Here is an 11753-nt window from a genome sequence, read left to right as displayed (position 1 = left end):
CATCAACTTGACGTGTTCATGAAAATAACCTGATTAATACACCAAATTCATTTTTAAGAAATTACCATTAGAAATTAGGACTTGTCAAAACTTATTCACCCAATTAATTATTAATTGAAGTCATAAATAGAAGTCAATGTCCATATTCCTAGCCTTTTCATGCTTACGTCTAATTAAATAGTTTCTTGTAATTACAGGCTGTTAGGTTGTTGATAACAGCGACGTGCCATTATATATTTATAGACATTTCTAAAAAATATATTTAATGAAATGCTATAATAACCGTAAAAATTATTGAATTGGTTGAATAAGTAATTTTTCAAATGAAGGTTTTGAGTTTCAAATCCTCAACATGCTTTCAAGCTTCGTAGAGCGTGTTATATGACATTTTGCTTACTATGTACGCACCTAAAAAATAATTACGAATTTCCTTATCAATAACAAATAAAATGCTAAAAAAAATAATCAATTAAGTCTCACCGATTTTGTCTACCCCCAACCCATAGCTTCTCTGACATAGAATTAAGTTAAAAATTGAAGAAAATTTGAATTAGCTATGTAATTTATTGATAAATTTTTATTAATTTGTAATTAAAAAACTTATACCTTTTTGAATAATCTTATTATAATCCATCACTAAATAAAATTAACATGAATTTCTTTTTACTATTTTGCTACGAAAGTTTGTTAATTGCTAACTAATTCTTTATTTTTTAATAGAACCTGTCTGTATCAAAATTATTTTTCTTTGGACTATTTGGTAAATATAACAATTAGTTATTGTACTTTCACAAAGGTTGTTTTATTATAATAAAAATTATGGCTAATGTTTTGAACCTTTGACCAACTAATCTAGGCTCTAGCCACATGCAATGAATCATTTATTTTCTTACCCTAATTAAAAAGTGTGTCAATTAATTGAGGACAATGATAGAAAATGATATGATATGAGTATTAATTACGTATCAAATTGTGGGACAACAATAATTCACCAAAAAATAATCCTAAAAAGTCCACTTCACGTGGCTTTGAATGTTACTATATTGTTACAGATTTTCTAAGTCTTGATGCCAACTTTATTATCTTGTCATATATCATAAAAAATACCCCCAATTTTGGGGCTTTGATTTGGACTGCCAACAAATTACAGCACAAACAACAATATAACATAATTAGTATAATTTTACAAGTAAAATCTGTCAAAATATATAGAAATTGCATCATTACCAGATTAAATGGATTATAATTTTTGATAGATTTTCAGTTGAAAAGAATTGAAAATTTATATATTTTCAAAAAAAAAAGATATTGTGTTTAGGGAAGTAGATTAATTGGATGGTTTATATTTATTTCTCAAAAGTTTATTATACACAAGATTAAGATTTTAATATTAGGAAAAAACAAAAATCTTTTTTCGACATAATAATCGATGGTTGCATATTGTTAGATTGTACAAAAATTGTATACAATAATCAAATAACAGACACGACAAATTAAATCATGCAAAGATTTTAAAATAACGTTTATATTATCTGTTTAGTTTGGTTTTTAATAAATAAATTTATGAATAATGATGTCAGATGCTCAATTTTTTAATATTGTTGGTTACACTTATCTGTCAAGAAAGAGTAATACTACTACTATTAAGTCTAAGAGTCAAAGTCAGATATGATGTACTAAACTCCAATTTGGTTAGGGCCATATAGTGTTGACTGTTGCAAAAGATTTCAAATTATATATCCTCATGCTCACCACACATATATACTACACACTTTTTGGACTAGTCTATTACCTTATTTGACTTCGGCATGGATCAATTTGTGCGGATCTTAATTATTTTTTTTGATGAATTGTGACTTTTTATCAATACAGATATTAGTGAATTTACCTGATAAAAATATAAATAATTTTTTTTTGTCTCATATTCGTTGTCCTTTTTTTTTTTGGGTTACAATTTCTTTATTTTTCATGCCCCAAAATTGTTGCTTTATGTAGGAATGACATTCACTGACCATTTCTTAATCTCATCTTTGAGAAGTAGTCAATATCATGAGGTTTCATATTTTAAATGTGTTGCCCAATTATGTTGTGTGAAATTTTAAAATTTATGACAAAAGTTATTTTTTATAGTATAAATATGGTCCTAAATACCTCAACCAACTTCTTTTCAAAGATGTATAATGTGTATAAGCTGTGTGTATATATGTATATATACTTTTCTAGGATTTTGGACTGTTAGCCCAATGATATGAAACTCTTGTTTTTTTCAAGTTACAAACAAAAAGCGAAGCCCAATCAGTGAATGGGTTACTGAAGGCCCAATAACAGAGATGAATCAGAATATTCCTTCCACCTCTATCAGTGCAGCTGGACAGTGACAGTAAACGGAGAGTAACGTTTTCAGTCAAATAACTCATTTTTCCGATATGAGTTCGCCGGAAAATGAAACCTCTTGTGGCGTCCAATCGGTGACAAATTTTTTTCTAGAGAATCGTTATTACTATTCAATATTTCTTAATTCGTTATTCATATTTGTCTATGCTCAATTTAGGGTTTCTGCAAAGAGAAGCAAGCTAAAAAGTGTACAGTTGAGCCAGTAGTCATTGGGGGTATGGTGTTGGATGTAAATGCAACATCTTCCATGCATGCTAATCCAAGGACCACCACACCCGGAAAGGTATCAATTTTTTAACTATTTTATCTAGATCATAAATACGTGTATGTACATGAATGTTGTTTTACTGCTTTAGTATGTAAAAGTGTAGTTCTTGATACTCATTTTTTTCTTCAATCATAACATACATACTCATATAATGCAAAAGGAAAGGTTTCTTATTTCGTCCTATTGCAAATCAATCATGCTAAAATTAGTCCTTGTTTTGTTACATTATTAATAGATGACACCATCATATTCACAATAGGTCAATTACTTAAAGTTTAACTAAATGATCCATCCATTTGGTTTCGATGAACTAAATAATGACACCATCATATTCAGGTTATCTTTTCATTGGGTGGTGTGGCAAGGAACGTTGCTGATTGCATCTCGAAGCTTGAAGTGAGACCATTCATGATAAGTGCTGTTGGATTTGACATGGCAGGTGAATTCTCTCTATAGTTAGCACAGTCTGTTGCCACTCGTCCAACATTTTATGGAATTGGTCTTTTTGGTAATAACTGACAGACCTAACGGATTGGATTTGTTGAAAGAACACGCTGTCAGGTTTAGGAAGGTTACCTTCATAAGTGTTGTTATCTTTCTCTTCTATTCAAGAAAACTCAACTTTTAGCGTGAATGATGTAAGTAGGTTATGTTCTCCCCCGTCTTATATTTTGCAATATCATGACCACTTTATAAGTGTTACTATCTCTGTCATCTATTCCAAGAAAACTTAACTTTTAGCGTGAATGATGTAAGTAAGTTATGTTCTCCCCCATCTTATGGTTTAGAGTTTCGTGTCAAGTGAAAGCAAAGTCTGGAAAAATAAATCCATTTGAATTTCCACCTTAATGTTACTGGCAAATCTATTGCATGACTGTATTGATTGAATCTACAGTGATGCGCTGTTATACAGGCATATGTGTAGATTATGATATAACTCAGCATTGAAATTTCCAATAACGTCAAGGTGCCCTTTAGCTTGTACTCATGCTGATTATGTTTGTCTGTGGTAATATTAACAGTGTTGCCAAAAAAAATAATTCCAAAAATGGGATAGCTTAATGTTTTATAGAAGCATTTCTGTCGCATCACTCTAGAACAACAAATTAGTATGAGTTGAGAACTGAGGACTTGCACATGCTGTTCTATTTTTATAGGAAATATGCTACTGGAACACTGGGAATCTGCTGGATTATCTGTAGAAGGTAACCCTTTTGACCTTTTAATGAACTGTCAACCTAATATGTTCATTTGCCATTGACTACGTTGACATGAGAAGAGGGTTCATTTCTAACTACATACACCTTTACTTTCTCTTTTTCCTCCCTGTAACACATTCCCAAGTGCTTGAGAAATCATTTTGCCTACTTTGGAATTAGAGTGATGCTTTCACTTTATGGAAGCGGATTGCCTACTGCCAAATGAACGCTAGTTGCATACCATTTAAGTGAACAACTAGTCATGTTTTGATATTGGAGTCTTCTCATGACTCATGTATTAAAGATCAACCGCAGAATCTGATTAGTCATCCTTGACTAGGTATCCAGAGACATCAGAATATTGAAACTGCTATTGTTTGTCACATCTTTGATGAGAAAGGTGAAGTGGCAGCTGGTGTAGCTCATGTAGAGTCAATTGTGAGTTGATTTAAAGATAAGCAGTTAAAGTTAATAATCACTGTTACCTACTATTAATGTGTGTTAAATGCCTCTAAAACAGGAAAAGTTTCTCACTCCAATGTGGATAGAAAAGTTCAAGTGCAAAATAAGCTGCAGTCCAATATTGATGGTTGATGCAAACTTGACTTCTTCTTCTCTTGAAGCATCTTGTCAACGTAAATGCCTCCCTCTATACATTGTCAATTAATCTGCATTTCGTTGTTCAGGAGGTGCTAAATTTCTCATTATATATATTTATCAAGTGGTGATATGCACAGCAGAACTTATTGATTCTCAAAGTACCACATACATGCTCTTCATTGAAGAAAAAGATATCACATATATGATTAAAGCGATACATACTTGAGTTGTATTTTAGGAAATAATGTTGAAGCTTAAAACTAAAAAGCATATTTCTTCTGCACAATCAATCTACTTCTAACTGCTGTCTGTGTTGTCTGGCTAGGGGTGCAAGTATCCGATATAGGTGCAGATCTAGAAACCGGATTCAGCATGATGTAAATCTTAAGATTCAGGGTACAGATCCACGTAGATAAAGTGTTGGGATTCAGCTTAAACTATTTAGCGTCTAAATATAGAGCTACACATATATGCTTTAATTATTAGAAATATTCTGTAAATAACTTATATGCAGCTTGTAGAGTCCAGTAGATCAATCTTTTATTCTGATGTTGCTTCTAAGGATCTGATAGACTGCTGGTCCATCAATTGTCTCTAGGAATGCATCTACGAGTAAAAATATGCTTTAAAGTAGTTCTGGTTGAGTTCTGCACGTGTGTAATGTCTATAGGCGCTTTGGCATAAACAGTTTCCAGTTTACATACAAAATTTATCTATTAATAGTAAGAAAAATTTGCATAATCTTGTTTTGATTAATTTTCTAACTCGTTAACTATTACTAATTCAGTTAACCATTTTGTTGCTTGTTGGTCATTGTCTATTGTTCTAAATTCCAAAAGTCAAAGTTTTACTAGATGTCCATCTACTATTTGGAGTCTTATCTTGAATGATCATCTTCCTCACTGGGAGATGAATTACTCTTCTCCAACATTTCTCCATAGTAAAGCCCTCGTGTTTATGTAACTGGGCAAATACTGAACCGAGTATTTTGTATTATCTATTTGGTAGGCACAATTAATGAAAATTCTATCTAGAAAGCTCGAAACCTACGTACTGTCTTGCAGTCCAATATCTCTTGTTTGTAAATGTTGTAAGATACTCAATATTCTTTATCTACTACTTTAGTACTTCAGTAATATGTATCGATATTTATGAACCATTTCAAACATTTTCCTCTCAGTGGCTGCTCAGTTTAATACTCCAGTATGGTTTGAGCCTGTATCAGTTGCCAAATCTAGAAGAGTTGCTTCAGTTGTTCAGTATGTGAGTTCTTGACATCTTGTGTATATGCCTTTTATTTGGATATTAAATAAAAGACCTGAGAAGAGGAGTGTACTGCATGTTAATATGATTAAAAAACTGTGAAGAATAACTAGCTCTGTTGGTATATATGATACTAAATTCAAAACCCTTCAACTGTATTTTATGATTTCTACCTTCTATGTGTTTTCTCAAACAACGTGTGTAGGCATTGCTGTTCTTAGACTGAATCTGGATGCTTAATTTGGACTTGAGCACAGTAATTTTTAAATTTCTGAATGAGTCAAATAGGGGTGGTTTCTTTTGCATTTCTGAGGCAAGAACTCTCGAGAAAACTTGTTGTTTTCATGCTCTACTGAAGATTGTACTGCTTAATCTTCTTATTGTGCTGAATTTTAGAACTTGAAAGCTTCAAACACGAATGTGACTCATAGCAATTTGGCATTAAGCTCTTTCTAGTAGAAAATATTGGTGTCTAAATATTCTAGCATTGGGAACTTCCACAAGTCAGGAAGAATCATTTTGGATTGGCTGTATATCTTTCCTTTTTAGGCACACAAAAGGACCTTTTGCATGATTTTCTCTTCTTAGATAAGTAATATCATTGTTATTGTAACTAAATAATAAGGTTTTTGCAGGTAACTTTTGCATCACCTAATGAAGATGAACTTGTAGCCATGGCAAATGCAGTATCTGGCAAAGACATATTTCAACCAATCCGGAGAGATGATAGTAGTACTAAGCTGTCCAAGGAATCTTTCTTCCAAACGCTTAAACCTGCTATTTGGGTTTTGCTAGACAAAGGTGTTAAGGTACTTGTCGTAACACTTGGATCAGAAGGCGTACTCGTATGCTCCAAAGCAGAGTTCAATCTTCAGAGACTTGCTTTCAAGGGAAACCAATCCCCTTACTTCAGTAAGCAGTTGTATGAAGCTGTTAGTACAGTTTGCCCAAAGGACAATATTTTTGGTGCTTCAATTTGCAAGCCCATGTCAAATCTTTTTGCTGTCCATTTTCCTGCACTTCCTGCTTCAGTAGTGAGGCTTACTGGTGCTGGAGATTGCTTAGTTGGTGGAACGATAGCTTCTTTGTGTGCTGGTTTAGATGTCATGCAAAGTATAGCAGTTGGGATTGCAGCTGCTAAAGTAGTTGTTGAAGTAGAAAGCAATGTCCCTGATGAATATTGTTTGGCCAAACTAGCAGGTATTCACGCTCTGTTCCCTGATAAGATACAGTTAGGCCTGTATGTGTGACATTATACACATTCTCATTTGATGTTGCTTGCGGACATACAACACATAAATATGCCAGCATGGTTTTCTTAAATTGTGAATGTTTCACTCTTCCAGCCACTCTCCCTCAGAAAATAAGAATCTTTTCTCCATCTTTCCTTTTGTTTTCTTTTATTTTTTTCATTGAATCATTTTTTATTTTTTGTTTTGCTTTCTGAAGAAGAATGATAGTTCACCTTAGTGTGCTAGTCCTGTCTTCATAATTTCCCAAGCTATACACATGGGCTAACCGATAATATTGAAAGTATTGGAGTAAGATCTATTCGCAGAAGGTTTATTAGTTACGATGATGTGTGCTAACACTGGGTGTTCTCATTTTGCAGATGATGCAAGGTCTGTCTACTCCAGTGCCACCATGCTTCTGTGTCAATCCAAGTTATAGGTCACCTAAGTATGTGAGTTCTATTGTGTAACCCTATTGCTTGTCCTTGCTGTAATCTGATCCAAATAAGAAACGGGTCATCAAAGTTTGTAAACAAAAACTAAGGTAATTTTTTCTCTTCTACTTAGCTGGGCAGAGTTACTGGTATTTCATACTTGTGCTAGTGGAAGGTAGCAAGTAGCCGGCAAAATAGTTGAAATGCACAGTAAAGAGAGAAGAGCATGCAGTTGGAAATCATTATCAGAAACTGTAATCCAATAGGATAAATTAAAGCCTTCTACAGATTGTATGATTTAACTTCTCCAGTGTACTTAGAATTGTATGAACAACGTACAAACACATCACAAGTCATTTGGTTACAAAATTTGTTCATTCCTTTATTATTTGCATGAGTGAATCAAAATCATCTCCTTCTTCATCATCCAAATAGCAATCTGAAGAGGAGTTGGACTCATCCGATGATTCTGAAGAAGTCTGGCAGGGTTCTTCATCGTCGTTATCAAGAGATTGTGAATTTCCATCAGGATTCATGGCTTCAAGTTTTGAGATCTCATCTTTGCTGAGTTTGTTCTTCAACTCTTGCTGCTCCATTTGAACATGTTATTTAACTTGTATTAGTATCTCCCATAAAATTACTTCATAAAACACTGTTAGTTCTGACAATAAGTGTTTATTATAAAAGTTTGTGCATAATTACCTTGCAAAGAAAAATTAGTCAAACAGTGTATATAACTTAAACTCATAAAATAAGAAAGGGGAACTCACCAGCAAGTTGTAGTTCTCTTTTTTAAGTTCCATGCAAGATTTTGCCCTCATCTTCAGTAGGGAAGAGAGGGTACAAATTTCCTTCCTTAATTCCTCTTCTTTTGCTTTTAAAGAAATAACATTTTCCTGCAAGGAATAAAAGGTATGTGTTTTTATCAGTACTTTAAAGACGCTACTCTCGCTGTTTCAATTTGTTTGTTCCATTATGATTTGGAGTGAAGTGTAAAACAGTTAACACAATTTTTGAATTTTGTGATTTTAAATTAAATATATATCAATTATATCAAAATGTCTCATATATATATTGTAATGTGGAAAGTTGAAAAGTAAAGAGTTGCAAAAAAGAGAAAGAAATATATTTTTGAAACGGACTAAAAATAAAAGTGTTGTTAGGTCAAAAATCCAAGTGTACGTACACTTTGGTGAGGTTTTGAACTGCCTTCAGCTGGTTGATTCTCATTCTCTCTGTTCAGAAGGAAAAAATAAAATAGAAGTGAGAAAATGTGAAAAACTAATTAAAAAGAAAAGTTGCATATCATATATAGTTAATTATAAGAAGATTAGAGAAGAAATAAATTTAACAAATTTGTCATATACATCTAAAAGCACCTTTTTGGAGTATGAATATTTGAAGGACATTGTGCATCTGCCTCAACACATTCATGGCTTTCACTCCTCTTCAATTTCATTAATGTTTCACTTTGTTTTGAGTTTTCACTTGTCATTACCGCTTCCTAAGAAGAAAAGAAAAGGGAAAAGTTACAACAAAAATTAAGAAAAACTATCGAAAGGTAAAGTTCAATACTTCTACGATAGTGTACAAAATATTTACATAATCAGATCACGTATAGATTACAAATAATCTTTTATAATAAGCATTAATTAATAAAAGATATTGAAACATAATTCTACATGGCATGAAACTATCTCATCTGAATAAAATTTTAATTTTTAAACGAAGTTTAAAATTAAGTAAAACTCTGATTAGGTTTTCAAATTTAAAATAGGGGCAAGGAAAGAGGATTACTTGAATGAAATTGAATACTCATACGTGAAATTTCAAGTAATCAACTGACTTAAATTACTAAAATTCTTCAATTACACAACTTAAACTATCTCATTCAATGGAAATAATTCAAGAAAAAAAATATAGCAAGAATATATACTGACTCTGATCATCGTTCAATTATATATCTGGCTAATTTGACAAATCTTTTTATTTGCAAAAATATATACCGCAAAATTGTATAAGAACGAAGAATTGAAGAGAAAACGTACAAAATAATTAAAAGAATACTGCATTATTATATATATAAGGAATCTGTACGGCTCAAGGATTACTTGTTCATATTATATTCAATTTCAAATTTATATTCGTTATTTCACAAAATTAATGTATAAATAATATTATTATATTTATTTTATCTTTGAGAATTAGTGGTATCAAAAATAGAAAAATTAAATCATTAATACATATTTAATTATTTTCAACTTCTAAACATTTAGTTTATACTAAAACTATATTACATATTTGTTAAATTTTTAATGCTATATATATGTTATTTAATTAACTTTATATTACGATATGATATTCAATATTTCATTATGTTATTTTTTGATATCAATAGCACACCAAATATCATAATGCTAAAAACACGATATTATATAATAATAATTCGATATATATAATACCGTAAGTTTAAAGAGAAAAAAAAATAAAGGACAAGAATGAAAAGAGAAGAAAACTAATATGGCCTTTAGTAATTGACTCGTCAAAAGGAGCTGTCCAAGATTCCATGTTTTGAGCTTTAATTAATCACTCCGTACCTATGAATTTGGGTCAACAGTAAAAGACAGAAATACGGATAAAACAATAATAGTACTATTAATTCCATAACCAAACAAAAATATTCCTATTTTGTTTCTATTATTTTTCTTATTTGCTTCTCTTTTTAGCAGATTGAGACACAAATTTTTATTAAGTAAAAAGAATTTAAAGTACTAATTATTTAGACCAAGCGTTCGTTACGCAGACCGATCGCCTATTATTAAGATCTCAAGTTTGATCTAATTTGATTTTTCTTTCCAATATTTAATAGAAAAACTAAATGAAATAATCAATTTTTGATTCAAAATCAAAATTTATCTCGATAACTAAATCATACACAAATTTAAAGGAAATTGAATTAAGTATTCCTTTTTTCCACCTTAACCTTCATTTTATATCTTACACTGTAAGGGTATCATAACATTGAAGTTATTTAAGGACTTTACACTATATATATGATAGTAATACAAAATTTAATGAATGCAATGCATTAAAAGGATTATATTACAAAATTAGAAAATGATATTCTGTTTTATTCCAAAATGAGTAGTTTTCTTAGTTTGGATATACTTCTTAAGAAAATATTCATTCTTAGAAAAAAAAGAATGTGTTTACTACTTATTCCTAATAAAAATAGGCTAATAAATGGATTTTAGTTACGTAAACTAGGAAAAATTTCGGAAGAATAAAATCAACCTGTTCTTGAACTTCGTCATTTATTATAAAACAAAATTAAAATGTTAAAACACCATTAGCTCTGAAACAAAAAGAGTAATATTATATTGATCGTGTGATAGATCGAGCGTATAAGAATAATATATTAACACTAAATTTAAGTACATTGGAAATTGAAGTATGTTTAGTGATAAACCTTATTTAGCAGTATTATTTTTTATGCATGGTAAATTATGACACTAATAATACATCATATTATTCTCATTATAGTAATATACTTCCTCCATTCGGAAATTTTTTTTCATGTTGCGCTTATCGAAAGTCAATTTGACTAACTTTTAAAGGTAAATTAGATCTCATTAATTTGATATTTTAAATAAAAAAATTAGATATTCTAAAACTATATGAAAAGTACTATAAATTACAATTTTTTTGCATATTAATATGATGAAAAAATGCATCTTAAAATGTTAGTCAAAATTTTTATAATTTAACTCTAAAAATAGAAATCATAACAAACAATACAGGATTGTCACATTTTTTGGTCAGAATATCCACAATAATGTCTCTGTTAGATTCTCCGCGGACTCATCCTCAATGCCGTTTAGGCTCTCCAGTTAAGTCGGTTGTCCGCCGCCTTTCTTTCCCATGCCCGAGATGGCCTTATGGGTAGCAGCCTCCCACAGAGATGGCCTTGTGGTCAACTTCTATTCTGCTTGTTGGAACTTCAACTAAGAAAGAAGAAGAATAAGAAGAATTGCTTAAGTATGGCCATTTTGTGTTCGAATTCTAAACCGGCGAGGCGCTGCTGGATGCTTCTGATCAATAGAACACGAAGAAGAGGAAGAGGAAACATATTTTATTCATTTAATACAATAAACAGAACTGTAAATAAAAAGCAATATTAATATAACTTATTTCGACACTACTAATAAATTATTATTATTATTATTATTATTAAGACATGCTATTCTTATTACTATTTTTAATATAATGTCAAAAACAATCTTTTGTGTTAAGCAATGTCTCTGTCATAACTCATAATAGAGTTTGTTTACTTTTGTGAAAAGGTGCAAAAAATGATCATGAA

At 30.9% G+C, this 11753-nt stretch overlaps 1 protein-coding gene and 1 pseudogene across 2 annotated transcripts; one reads left to right on the top strand and one right to left on the bottom strand.

Annotated features, from left to right (window-relative positions):
• The first annotated feature begins 2202 nt into the window (after nt 1-2202).
• Nucleotides 2203-7816, top strand: LOC107010514 (pseudouridine kinase). 2 transcript variants are annotated; one of them, XM_015209813.2, is made up of 10 exons: nt 2203-2468; nt 2552-2677; nt 2999-3101; nt 3820-3867; nt 4202-4299; nt 4382-4496; nt 5642-5724; nt 6360-6924; nt 7337-7408; nt 7524-7816. In XM_015209813.2, exons 1-9 carry the CDS (start codon nt 2427-2429, stop codon nt 7393-7395), a joined length of 1239 nt encoding a protein of 412 aa, XP_015065299.1. In that variant the 5' UTR covers nt 2203-2426; the 3' UTR covers nt 7396-7408; nt 7524-7816. The 2 variants fall into 2 exon arrangements, with proteins under 2 accessions (XP_015065299.1, XP_015065292.1); XM_015209806.2 differs by having other exon boundaries at nt 2205-2468; nt 7337-7816.
• Nucleotides 7817-8027: 211 nt separating this feature from the next.
• Nucleotides 8028-8902, bottom strand: LOC107010532 (annotated as a pseudogene).
• Nucleotides 8903-11753: the final 2851 nt, after the last annotated feature.

This window comes from Solanum pennellii, chromosome 1 (genome assembly GCF_001406875.1).
Source record: "Solanum pennellii chromosome 1, SPENNV200".
Lineage (NCBI taxonomy): Eukaryota > Viridiplantae > Streptophyta > Magnoliopsida > Solanales > Solanaceae > Solanum > Solanum pennellii.
The sequence above is the reverse complement of the archived record's forward strand: the minus strand, read 5'-3'. Positions and strand labels throughout refer to the sequence as shown.

Bases quoted from the DNA above. Each gene is read 5' to 3' on its own strand.
- LOC107010514 (XM_015209813.2), top strand. From the start codon at position 2,427: ATGAGTTCGCCGGAAAATGAAACCTCTTGTGGCGTCCAATCG. The intron at 4,497-5,641 runs GTAAATGCCTCC...TTTTCCTCTCAG, and splicing joins TCTTGAAGCATCTTGTCAAC to TGGCTGCTCAGTTTAATACT. The intron at 5,725-6,359 runs GTGAGTTCTTGA...AGGTTTTTGCAG, and splicing joins TTGCTTCAGTTGTTCAGTAT to GTAACTTTTGCATCACCTAA.